Source organism: Podarcis gaigeae (genome assembly GCF_964106915.1).
Source record: "Podarcis gaigeae genome assembly, chromosome: 16".
NCBI classification, from domain to species: Eukaryota; Metazoa; Chordata; class Lepidosauria; order Squamata; family Lacertidae; genus Podarcis; species Podarcis gaigeae.
Window position 1 is genome coordinate 15,256,738 of NC_139693.1, and position 13,590 is coordinate 15,270,327.

Here is a 13,590-nt window from a genome sequence, read left to right on the forward strand (position 1 = left end):
GTGTAGGCGTCATGCTCTAGTAAGATAGCTAGGAGGGTGTCAGGGGGGCTCATATCTTGCTAGTTGAGGGCCCCATCGCTTCATCCCAACATCTTGTGACATACTGAGGTGTGAACGGGGTTCCCGTAAAGGATGAACAAGCCAGAAATTCTGCTGGGTTGCCTGGCTATCCAAATCCCTCCCCATGTAATACAAGAATTCAGCATGTGGAAAGAAGGGGTGGGAGCTGCAGCAACCCAACCTGTCCATGGGCCTTTCCAAGCCACTTTCTAAGAATGGGGGGAAACTGCATTGTTTAAAAACACTTGAGGGTCCCAGGGTTGGCCACTGGCTCGTCTTTACCTACTTGAAAGGGTTGTTGTGAGATAATGTATGTGTGCTTGTGTGTATCTGTATGTGTGCATGCATGTGTGTGTGCTGGGCAGGGTGTGGGGAACAAAACCATGTTTGCTGCTTTGAGCTCCTGAGAGGAAAGACGGGATAGGAATCAAACAAATAAACCTGAGCCTTTTGCCCCTTTTCTCAAGCATCTTGAGAACCGGGTCAGGTATTTCCTGACCTGGGCTCCATCAGTTCAGGCCAACTCAGCTTCAGCCCTGCTTGTGTGTCCCTCCCTCCCTCTGTTTCTCTTTCTCCCTCTTTGTGTTTTTGCACCAGTCTCTCCCTCCCTCCCTGCCCACGGGCAAGGCCTGAGCAGTGCCCACCTGCCTGCCCCCTCCCATTAGCTGCACCCTCTGTGATGGGTGCTGCTTTGGGGCTGAGCCGTTTCCATCATTGCAGAGGGCGCTCTGGGGCCAGGCAGGCTGGCTGTTCCCTGCAAGGTCAGCCCAAGGTCGGCTGCCAAGTAGGCTTCCAGGAGAGGGAATGTGCATGTGGTGGGGAGATAACCCTTCCTTATCATCCCTCCTCTTCACCTTCTTCCTCCTGCTTCTTTTCCCCTTCCCTTCCCTGTGGATCATCTCCTTGGGCACGGCTCCAGACTCTTCCTTGCTGCTACTGTGCCCGTCGGGCACCACCAGTTGGCATCAGGAGGGCTCCCCTGGCATGTGCTGAAAAGTTCGGCTGTGTTCAGAGCCAGTTCAGAACTGTTTCTGAAAGGGAGAGGGCAGAACACACAGCCTCTGTGCTTGGGGTGGTGGTGGACCACCACAAACACACACGCACAAACACACACTCATTCAGTCCAGGCCTTGCACACTGGGACATAGGAGGGTCCCTTGTTCAGAGTCAGACCATCTTGCTCTGTATTGTCTACATACGTGGACTGGCAGCCATTTCTCAGTTTCAGACTGGTCTTTCTCAGCACCATCTGGAGATACGACCATAGGATGCTGCCTTATAGTGAGTCTGGCCATTGGGTCCATCCAGCTCACTATTGTCTAGACTAGCGGTTCTCAACCTGTGGGTGCCCAGATGTTGTTGGACTACAACTCCCATCATCCCTGACCACTGATCATGCTGGCTGGGAATGATGGGAGTTGTAGTCCAACAACATCAGGGGACCCACAGGTTGAGAAACACTGGTCTAGACTGATTGGCAGTGGCTGTCCAGGATTTCAGACAAAGCTATCTCCCAGCTCTACCTGGAGACGCTGTTAGAACTGAAACTGGAACTTTCTGCATGTAAAACAGGTGCCCTTCCCCATGCCAGGATAGAATCTGGGAGGATCTTCTGCATGCAAAGCTTGTGTGTGTGTGTGTGTGTGTGTGTGCGCGCGCGCGCGCGTGTGTGTGTGTGTGCGCATCTGCCCATGAACCAGGGTGGCCTTTGGAAGCTGCCCTCTCAAAGGGGCCACGTGGCATATCTATGTCTTCTCTGATTGCCCCCGAGGTGTGACCGGGGCATTATCTGTGCTTGGGGGGGATGGGACTCTGTGGTGGAAGTGAGGAGGGAAACCCCAAAGTGTGCCACGCAGGAAAGGTCTAATTCTGCACCAGGAGTAAATTGTGGAAAATAAAGGCAGTTGTGCATTCCCACCGAGACTTTGGGCTCTTCCATACCAGGCATTTAAGTTGGGGGAAATGCCATGGTTCATGGAGGAGTGGGCTATCGATGGCTACTAGCCATGATGGCTATACTGTGCCTCCACAGCTCGAGGCAGCCATGCTTCTAATGCCATTTGTGGAAACCACAGGAGGCAAAAGGGCTCTTGTGCTCTTACTGGCTTGCCATTGGGGCATCTGGTTGGCCTCTGTGAGAACAGGATGCTGGACTAGATGGGGTCATTGGCTTGATCCAGCAAGGCTCTTCTGATGTTCTTTTGCTTCATTGTTGTGGGTCATCCACATGACTGCCATTGTATTGCTCTCTTCCATTTCCCTGTGGCTCTTCCACCATTCCAACCTGCAGAAAATTGGGTTGCCCCCCCCCCCAAGCCTGCAAGTGTGAATGGCTCTCTGGGCAATTTGCTCTTCTTTCCAAAGAGGTTCAGACTTGTCCTGTGACCTGTTGTTGTTCTTCGGGACGCCTTTGCTGCGTCTTCTCCTCTGGGCATCATTTTCTGTTTCCTTCTTTTAGTCAATCTTTTAATTAGCGCCGAACACTTTCTAGGCTATATTTTATATCTCCGCGCAATGGTGTTTAAATGAAAGCGTGTGACAGCGCTAATTAAAGAAAGGCTATTTGAAAAACCAAAACGATGTTGCCTTAGAAATCTGTTTGTTTTTGGGTGAATTTAAAAGCAGACTGGCGGTTGTACCCAGTGTTACTCCTACACAAAATAGACCCATTGAAACAATTAACATGACTAAGACAGGTCCATTGATTTCAGTGGGCCTACTTTGAGCAGAACCTAATTGAACCTCTCTCACAACACTGGAACTTGTGGACTTTCAACAAAGCTGAATGTTGGAAGATTCAGGAGAGGGGGCAAAAGAACATCCTTCTTCACCCTTCCACAAGAGGCACCAACTTGGATGGCTATAAAAGAGGATGAGGCAAATTCGTGCAGAGGGAGTGGAGGGCTACTGATGGCTACTAACCCTAATGGCTATGCTTGACCACAGCTGGAGGCAGCTATGCTTCCGAATACCAGTTTCTGGAAACGGCAGTGGGGGAGCGGCCTCTTGCATTTGGGTCCTGCTAGTGGGTTTCCTACAGGCATCTGGTTGGCCACTGGGAGAACAGGATGCTGGACTAGTTGGGCCATTGGCCTGATCCAGCAGACCCTTCGAATCACTTGATTATAACAAAAACCCAACCACTGAGTAGTGTCCCTCTCCTCCAAACAGGGTAAGCAGAACCCACCACATCTAGAAAGAAAGGGAAGCTTAACCCAGGCTTGGATCCAGGCCTCCGAGCATCCTGCCTCTAACTGTGGCTGCTCTTGATGTCCCAGCTGGGCAGGGAGGCAGGCCCTTTCTCTGGTTCCCTGCCCCTGCCTGCCCCTTGCTGAGTCTCTGCCTGGGCCTGACGCATGAGCCTGTTGTTGGGTGGGTGGGTATATTTCTCTGCAGATGGCAAGAGCTCAGAGTTTTCACCCAGATCTGTGCTAATTACTGCCACATTGTTTGTTGTCTTGCATTCATTATTTACATTCATTATTTTAGGGGTTTATTTTGTCACCAGTGTAGCGTAGGGGTTGGGGAGGGGTGGAGTTTCCTCTCCGCCTCTTTGAGTTTCCTTTTGCTGATTTTGGAATTCCACCCCCCATCCCCCACCCCTGGTGGAAATGCCAGTACTGCCATTCTGGTGCAATCTGCTGCTTCCCCAAAGCTGGTGGCAGGGTATGGCCGCTTTTCCATGCAAGTGCCGCCTGGGTGGAGTGAAACTTCTTGCCCATCTCTCAAAGTGCCCCATCCAGCAGCTGTCCTAGTGCTCTGCATATGCGCAGAGACAGAACCAACAACTGTTAGGGGGAAGCTTGAGTCTCTTTCCACATCATAAAGCAGTTTCCAAGGTTTTAAGCTCCGGCACAGGAGTGGTTTAGCCTAGTCGCAGTTATCTATGTTTTGGTAACCACCATATTAGACTACTGCTATTCATTGTAGACAGGGCTGCCTTTGAAGATGGTTTGGCAGCTGCAATTGCTAACTAGGACTCTGTGTCAGGATCATATCACGCTGGTGCTTCGCCACCTGTGTCGCCTTCTCTTCTGTTCCTGGGACCAGTTCAGAACACTAGCTTGGTCATTTAGGGCCCTTCATGGTTTGATAATTTGATGGAGGGGTTGGACTAGTTGACCCTGGGATCCCACCCATGCCTGAAATTCTATGATTCTGTGATCACCTGTCTCTGCAGGTGAGTCTCCTTGCTCTTAAAATGATGATGGAGAACCTGTGGCACTCCAAATTCATCTTAGTCTTGGCAAAAAATCCATCCTGTTCACTGACCCTTGGAGTCTTGGTCAAAATGCTGTCCAATGGACATCCTTGTTACCCTAACCCTTTGTGACAGGGATGGGGCCCTCTGTAGGTTGTTGGACTCAAATATTGTTATGGAGGAGAGGACCATTGATGGCTACTAGCCATGATGGCTATGCTCTGCCACTGGTCAGAGGCAGAAATGTTACTGATGCCTGTTGCTGCAGAAGGAGCTCTGGTGCTTGGATCCTGCTTGCTAGTTTTCCACTGGCATCTGGGTGGTCACAAGGAGAACAGGACGCTGGGCTGCATGGGCCCCCTTTGGCTTGATCTAGCAAGCTGTTCTCTAGCCCTTATGTTCTTAAGCCTGCTATGTACCTAAGATGGTGGCTGATGCCGGACTAGGTGGGTCATTGGCCTCATCCAGCCAGCTCTTCTTGGGTTCTTATCATTCGTGGAGTAGAGGGCTATTGGTGGCTATTAGTCAGGGTGGCTATTCTTCTCTGAATGTCAGTAGTTGGAAAAACAAAGGAGGGGAGAAAGCTGTTGTGCTCAAACCTTGCTTATTGGTTTTCCAATGAAGTGTCTGGTTTGCCACCGTGAGGACAACAGGATGCTGGACTAGATGGGCCACTGGCCTGATCCAGCAACGGGGCTCTTCTTATATTCTTACGTCAGCCTCAACCGGCATAGCCAATGTCTAGGCATGCTGGGAGACCTAGTCCAGCAATATCTGGAGGGCCAGAGTTTCCCCATCCCTGCTGTGCAGGTCTTCATCAGAGGCCTTCTTCTCTCCCCTGGTTAACCTGGAAAAAGGGCCTTCTTCACTGTGGCTCCTGCTTGAGCAATGCTCTCCCCTTGACACTCTCATGGTGGCAATGCCAGGCAAAGACCTTTGTTATCTGGCCAGACTTTATAATCTACACTGTTTTATCACTGTAAGGTTTATACATAAAAGAATAAGTACTTACGATGGCTGCTGTTTTTTCTCTGTAGCTCGGTTGTTTTTTTGTGGGTTTTTTTTGTATGCTTTTAAATGCTTTTAGCAATTGGACTTTGATTTATTGCAAACTGCCTTGGGGAAATCTATTTGATGGGTGGGATATCAACCCCCATAATAAATAATTAAAATCTATTGCAGGGCTGTGTGCTGTAGCTGAGTGGTGGAGCTCAGGCTTTGTATGCAGAATAGGAGCGGCAGAGGGTAGGGGGCACAGCGGTTTGCAGGAGAGGGAAAAAAGAGACCCGGACTGGTAGGGCAGTTGGTTGGAGGGTCTTGCCAGGCAAAGGGGGCCTCTCTGTTCCAGGATTCCCACCCCTTATAGGATCCAGCCAGATGCTTCCAGGAAGCCCACGAGGAGGCCATGAGCACAAGAGACCTCCAGCTGGGACTTGGGACTTGGGGCAGGGGGCTGGGGCAGAGCTCAGTAGTGGAGCTCGACCTCTGCATGCTGAAAGTCTTAGGTTCAATCCCTGATGGGAGAATGAGGAATATCACTTGCCCAAGACCCTTCAGAGAACCATTGTCCATCGGTGTAGACAGTACTGAGCTTGATGACCAATAGCCTGACTCACTTGAAGACTGGTTCCTCAGTTCCTATGCCTCTTATCCTGAAAGTGGCTGCTATGACTAGTCAGCCATTGCTAGCTGTTGTCCTCTGTGAATTTGTTGGTTGGCTTCTTCATAAGAGAACTGTTTCATCTCCTTCTCGCAACAGCCTTCTGGGTATGCTTTTTGGACCTGGTGTCTCTTACCAGTGCATTGGGGGTGAGGCTTCCCTCCTCTCACCTAAACACGACTCCTTTCTGCAGAATTCCAAGCAGGGAATTCAAAACCTCGTCCTCTTTCTTTCTTCTAATTATAGGCTGCCTTTCTTGACAAACTCTTCTCAAGGCAACAAATGCTAACAACAGAAGCAAAACATGCCAATAATACAGCATTGTAGTAAAACCCCCTAAAATTCAGAAAATGCAAACAAAAATAAAAGCACAACAACGCTTTAGAATATGAGTTGGCTGGGTGGGATGCTTTGTGATTCTTTGATGAGGCTGAGGCTGGCGATTCCTCTGGAGCGAAGGAATGCAGCAGGATCTCTTTATCTCACAAGAAGTGAACAAATAGCAGTAAATGAGCATTCATAAACGTTGACAAACAGTATATAGCTCAGTATTGCCTTCGCTGACTGGCAGCTGTGGCTCTCCAGGATTCCAGCCTGAGTCTAGGTCTATGTGAGATGCTGGCCTGTCGTTCTGTTGCTGGGTCTTTTCCTTGCTTGCTCCTGACTCTCTCTTTCTTCTTTTTCCTTCCCCAACTCTCTGCCTGCCTTGCTGGATCCCCACAGAAGAGCTAACGTTGGAAGGTGAGTAGAGGCGCCTTTCCTTGCCATTCTGTTACCTAATGCTCTGCTTGGAAAGGGATTTTGGGGTGGGGTGAGAAGGGGGATTGCTGTGTGTTGATCAGATGGTTGCTGTGAGATCCAAACAAGTGTTTGTTTTGTGGCGTTGGGGTGGGTACTGTTTGGCAATCCTGTTAGGATCTGATCTATGCTCCATAAAGTGCAAAGGGCAGGGCTCTCCTTGTATGGGGTTGCTGGCTGGGGGTGTAGGGGAAGAGTTACACAGACCATTTTCTTTTTGTTCCTAGTATTTGGGAGGGGAAACCTGCTCTGAGGCAGCAGAGGCTTTTTTGTAAGTTGGGGAAGGCATCTGTGTGAAGGCATTTGGCAGAGCTGGGGTAGGAGAGGTGCTTTTCTCAGGGACATCCTGAGTCTACATGGTCTCATTTGCTCTTGATATGGAAGTTCCACTTAGGCGCTTCCTATCCTTGAATTTCAAACGGCAACTGTGCGCATCCCAGCTGTTCTCCTCCTTGTTGGGTGTGTGCATTCAGCTTCCAGAAACATGGTACTCCTCTACCCTTTGATAACATTTCCAGCCCTTTCTGTTGTGTGCTAAGAAACTAAAGTGGGAGCTTTGGGAATGTCAGTCGCCAACCCCCCCCCCCGACCTCTGATCTGAATTAGATGTGCCAAAATCGGGGGGTGTTGCATTGCATCGTGCTAAAAGAATGATTCCCATGCCCAGCTGCAACTCAGCCTGTAACTTAGTTAAAGCTGGCTGTTTTGGACCGCAACTCCCATCAGCACCAAGCAGCACAGCTAGCTGTATGATGCTGGGAGGACTGCTGTGTTGTCTGCAAGGCTTGATGGGAGTTGCAGTCCAAAGCAGCTGGAATGGCAGCAGGTTGGGGGGGGGGGGAGGTTGGCTTAAGCTCATGCAACTGAAGCACCTGGATCCATTGTTTCTCTCCCCCACCTGCCTCCTCTCCCCTCTTGTCTCCTTTTTGTCAAATTTGCAAGTTCCTTGTGGGACAGAGATTGGTACTCTCTGAAAACACCATGCACACGTATGATGCTCCATACAACATTCGCAACCAGAGGTCGTGGGCTGGGCTGACAAGTGCAGAAATATGCCCTCTACTCCAGCTGGGGCAAACCCTCCTTGTGATGTTCATATTTAATTTCCAACTCCATAGAGCAGGGACAGGGGAACATCTGTGGGGCCCTCGAGGCGTTGTTGAATTCCAGCTCCCACAATCCCCAGTCAACCTAGCTGATGGCCATTGATGATGGGATAGGTTAGTCCAAAGGTATCAGGAGACCTGCTGGGTTTCCCCTGTTGGAGACAGAGGTTTGGAAGAGAGATTCTTACTTTCCCATAGTAGGTTTAGCACAATGATGATTGCTCCAAGCCCATTAAAACTTGTTTGATTTACATCTGCCCTCATCCGCCTTTATACAAATGTTCCCTGCAAAAATACTTCGGCAGGAATAAATCACAGAAACTCAGCTTTGCAAATAAATGAAGATTTTACTCACAGAGTTTCAGAAATTACAGCAGATAAGTCTCTGCTGTTGGCAGTGAAATAAAGAATAAAAAAGGGCACAGGTAACTCTTTCAGGCACACTCATTTGAGCCAGTAACTATATCACATTGCCCCCATAATCCCTGACAGTCAAGAAAGTGACTGGCTCTCTTTCCTATACCAATAATTTAGGAACTTTCACCACTGTAACTTAGCCATGTTTTACTGCCTGTGCACCTTTTTTCTGAATGCTGCCTGGGAAAACATATGAATCTGACATTTGGAGAGTTTGTTAGTGAACCATTTTTAATTTACCAAATGTGTGGTCTCTTTCTATTCTAAGGGAAGAGGGAAGTTTTGGAACTCACAAGGGTGACCAAGATGATCATATGTCTGGAAACCAAGCCTTATTAGGAATGGTTGAGGGAGCTGGGTATGTTTAGCTTGGAAAAGAGGTGACTGAAAGGAGATATGCTAGTCATCTTCAAATATCTAAAGGGCTGTCACATGAAAGATGGAGCAAGCTTGTTTTCTCCTGCTCTGGAGGGTAGAACTTGAATGAACAGCTTTAAGTTGCAAGAAAGGAGATTCCAGCTAAACACCAGGAAGAACTTTTTGAGAGTAAGAGCTGTTTGACAGTGGAGCAGACGCCCACAAGAAGTTGTAGACTCTTCTTCCTTGGAGGTTTTTAAGCAGAGACTGGATGGCCATCTGTCATGGATGATTTAGTTGAGAATCCTGAATTGCAGGGGGTTGGACTAGATGAGCCTGAGGTCCCTTCCAACTCTAGAGCCAGTGTGGTGTAGTGGTTAAGAGCGGTGGACTCGTAATCTGGTGAACCGGGTTCGATTCCCCGCTCCTCCACATGCAGCTGCTGGGTGACCTTGGACTAATCACACTTCTCTGAAGTCTCTCAGCCTCACTCACCTCACAGAGTGTTTGTTGTGGGGGACGAAAGGAAAGGAGATTGTTAGCTGCTTTGAGACTCCTTAGGATAGTGATAAAGTGGGATATCAAATCCAAACTCTTCTTCTACTGTTTGATGAAAGGCATATTTTAAAGATCTAACACCCTATATTTCCACACTTTCCTTTGCTGCATATTTTGTGATTTTAAATCTCTGCTGGTGTTCTCTCACCAAAGAGTACTTGCCCCAAACCTGGATATTGGCATCCAGGGAATTCTTCTTTTTATGCCTGTTTTTTTCCCTTGCCACCAATAAGATGCTCATGGGATCTGCACTAGCAGTGACTAACCAGGAATGAGACAGTGAGGTCACAGTGGATGATTTGACAAAGATGCTGACCCAGTGTGTGAAAAAGGAGGATTTCATGTGGAGTCAGTACTCAGCATACTCTAAATAGCAGTTGTTGGGAATCACAAGTGGCAAGAGTGTTGCTGTCGTGCTGTGCTGGGCTTTCCATTGGGGCATCCAGTTGGTCACAGTGAGAACAGGAGATTTGACGAGATGGGCCTCCTTTAGCTGGATCCAGAAGTCAGGCTGTTATGATGCATGTTCATGTGTAGCGTTTGCCTTCCCACGAAGGGGACACAGGGGGTTCTGCCCCCAAAAAAGTTTCGCTGTGACTTGATTCAGAGTAGACTTGCATAGACTTGCACAGCATGTGTGGTTAATCTTAGATGTGGCATTCACCTTTTGGTTCCAATTGTATTTGCACGGTTGTCTCCAGAGGTGGGTGCTTGGGAGACATGATTTGGCCCCGTGGGGTCTCAGAGTAGGGTTCCTCAGGGTTTGATCTTATTCCCCATGCTGCCCACGGAGAAAGGAGCTCTGGAGTGTGCTGTCATCAATATGCTGTTGACATGCAGCTCTGCTTCTCCTTTGCAGCTCAAGCAGGTGTGGCGCTGAATGTGCTCGATCAGTGCCTGGTAATGGACTGGATGTGAGCGAACAAACTGAAGCTCAGTCCAGATAAGATGGAGACACTCTTAGTGGGTGGCCCCTCCGTACGGATGAGTGTGATGCATCCTGCTCTGGACTCCCCTTGATGGGGCAGGTGTGCGGCACTCTCGGATCCAGCACTTTCACGGAAGGTGCAATTGGTTTCTGTGGCATGGAGGGCCTTCTGGCAGCTTCAGCTGGTAGCTCATTTGCTTTGCAACCCTAGCTGGATGATAACCTTGCTTTGGTTGTCTGCACTCTGGTAGCATTCAGGTTAGATTACGGCAAGGCGTTGTTTCTGGGACTGTCCTTGAAGGTGGCTTGGAAACTTCGACAGAATGTGGTGGCTAGATTGTTAACAAGGACAAGAAGGCATGGGCTAATTTCTTTCCAGAGCCATTTAGAAGCGCTGCTCTTGACCTCCAAAGCTGCCTCTTTTGTAACCCCCTGTGTGTGGGAGACTCCATGTGTGGTGCAAATGCTTTTGGGGTGATTCTTAGGGAAGGAGATGTGTGGAAAGTCTCACCCCAAGAGTCTGGGAGATTTGATACATTCCCGCAAAAGAGAGTTTGTGCTTGGCTGCCAGTAAATTAAATTCACTCACTGTGGGCCAAACTAAATGTGTCAGGAACACAGGGGAGCAAGTTGGGGGGGGGGATATGAATCCTTTCCACCCTGTCAAGGTCCCAAAGAAAATTGCCCCCCTCCTTCTCTCCCTTCAAAGCTGCTATTTGCATCCAGAGGGAACCCTCCAGTGGCACCAATGTGCAGGAAGACGTTCACATGAGCCTCGGGGCAGGAATTCCAAAAATAGCACCCAGGCTGGTTGATCCGGGCGCTGCTCACAGGGCTGCCTTCTGTTCTGAGAAATGGCACTTCCCACTTCTGACGCCCCCTGTACCAAAACAGACAAATCTCCTCCGTATCTCAGTCCGCCATTATTAGCATCACCACCACCACCTCCTCTCCCCTGGCCGAGAGCGGCTAGACAATCAGAAACCGATACACTGCAATCCCATGCCGTAAAGAGGCTCACCGCTCTGGCTAAATGACTCTCTGAGGAGTGAAGCTGGTCATCAGATCTGGCATTTGCCACATGGGTAGCTGGAAGGTTCGGTGATCATGGGAAGAAGTGAGAACCAGCAAGTCAGGCACATTGCTAAAAAATCTGCAACAGCACACGGTGCCCCCTTTGTAGAGCAGTGCCCAGAAATCCTGCAGAAGCACACAGTGCTCGCTTGGTAGTGCAATGCCCAAACTCGGGCAGGCTCTCGCTGGTCAAAGTGCTTGTCTGTCTGCTTCCCACCATGTCTTGGTTGTGCGAAGATTGTTCAAAAGGAAAGTTCTCAATTGGGTTTTCTTTGCTCTGGTTCCTTTATTCTGTTCTGCCACATAATTTTATCCTTGAAGCATGCTGGAGGGCAATTACACTTTCCTTCAGTCCAGATTCTTTTTATCTGGCTGCATCACATGTGGGCAGCAGTGCTAAAGCAACGTAACTTCCACAGAGCCCACCACCTGCCAACTCCAAAAGAAGATGATGAAGACCAAGAAGATAATGATGATGATGAAGAAGCTGGGACTGTGTCGTCTCTTTTGTGAAGCTGAGATCTTAACCTAAGCCCTGCAGGGCTGAGGCTTGTTTTTCCTTGGAGGCAGAAAATGGGTCTGCTCATTTGAATGCAGCCCTTTTCTAATGTGCAAGTTGGTAGCCTTTATGCTCACTATGAGACAGATCAAGAGCCTCTTTTGCAGAACCAATGGCACATTTGATGTAGAAGTGGTATGTTTTGGGGCAGGCGGGGGCGGGGGGATGGGACATAAGACACACTAGACGAGCAGAGGCACAGAGGTGTCAGGACAGCCATCCCCAGGCAGATAAATGGTCTTTCTAACCCTGTTGCGCTGCAAATGTCAACCCATTTCAGAGTGGTTGCAAATCTGTAACATAAGCATGTCCAAAGCCTGTCATGGAACAATACCAGTGACGGACCTTGGGCTTTCAAATTTCAGCGGCGCCCTGTGCAGTGCCAAATTTTGGTCCCCCCCCCCCAGCCCTCTCGCCTTGCATTCTACATCACTGTTGTGGTGCCCCCTGGGCGGGCTCTCGGCTCAGTGCCCAGTGCGGGGAAACCAGTTGCACTCTCCTAAATTTGCCTCTGACAATTCCCTCTGTTTCCAAAGTCCAGGTACCCAGAATGGTACCAGTGAGGCACCCAAGTCCTGGAGGAAGCCAATGGTCTGCAGAAGTATGAACAAGAAAATAGAACAAAAACCTAAGCTGGCAGAGGTGGGGGAGGACTCTATATGCCCAAACAGAGCATGCTCAATGGGCTTGGAATGTGTCTGGGGGACTGGGCAAGTCACCTCTACCTGCTGGAGTATTCAGCTGCTCTGTGAGTTGAAACCATGTGTTCACTCAGGGTGGGTCCCAGCTAGTGACTGGCGTTCCAGAATCCTAATGGTCAAAGTGTTTATGAGGGGTTGGGGTCCCATAGGTTATCAGAAAGATGTAATAATTCCATTTTAATGCGTTTTCCCCTCCCCAACTGTATTCTAATGTGTGTTTTACCAGTTGATATTTTCAGTTCATTTTATGCAATTTCATTCTAACCAACCGTGTGGCAGACGCTTCTCATGTTCTTAATCTAAACCTGTCCACAGTCTGGAAGACTGCCATCTTCATTATAGTTGAAAATGATAGTTGCTTTTTTCACTGTTAGACCACAGGTAGACTCATGTCATATTTCCACAAGTAATCAGTGTTGACTTTCTGTGTTCTGCTGATGTTTCCTCCCATATATTGACCTCAAATTCTTCACTTGAGACGGCACGGTCAGGGGGTTCCCTCTTTTCAGAACTTTATTAACTGCTAGAACTGCCTAGTAGATTCACTGCAAATTAACTCGGAGAGAGGATAAGCTTAATAACTTGGTTGCCTTGTTGAAACTATCTGAATAAAATAATACAAACTAGAGGCTGTAACCAACTCAGTTCTACTCAGGGCTTTTTTTCTGGGGGGACACAGGGTCATGCATACCCTTAAACATTTTGTGAATCTAAGCTTAGCCTCCTTGGGGGCAGTATTTCAATATGAGTAGGTAAATGACAGTACCCCTAAACTAAGGCTACCAGACGTCCCCATTTCCCGGGGACAGTCCCTGGATTTACAAATCAGTCCCCATACAAAATCCATTGAAGTTGAAAAGTGTCCCCAGATTCATTGAAAAATATCTGGTAACCTTACCCTAAATGGTTTTTTAAAGAAAAAAAGCACTGGTTCTACTCAAGAGTTGGGCCATTGAAATTAATGAACCGAAGTTCATCATGTCCATCAGCGTCAATGGGTCTTCTGTGAGTAGTAGATAGAATTGGCTACAATCCTAAATGCATCAGCATGAGACACTGAAACCAGGCAAAGAAAAGAAATTAAAATTGTAATAGATTACCTGAAGTAGTTGCACAAGTTTGAGAAGCCTTAGCAGGTGGGGGCGAGTTAACTTCCAGAGTGGTTTAGGGT

At 48.6% G+C, this 13,590-nt stretch overlaps 1 protein-coding gene across 30 annotated transcripts in view; it reads left to right on the plus strand.

The window, feature by feature from the left end:
- NRXN2 (neurexin 2) overlaps positions 1–13,590 on the plus strand; it is a 345,498-nt gene that overhangs the window by 64,471 nt on the left and 267,437 nt on the right. For 24 of the 30 annotated variants that reach the window (XM_083716391.1, XM_083716397.1, XM_083716392.1 and 21 more), the window contains one exon: positions 6,645–6,662. The exons of the other annotated variants lie outside the window; for them this stretch is intronic. In XM_083716391.1, the coding sequence (XP_083572517.1) occupies positions 6,645–6,662 (18 nt within the window). The remainder of the gene's footprint in view (positions 1–6,644; positions 6,663–13,590) is intronic. 30 annotated transcript variants of the gene reach the window in all.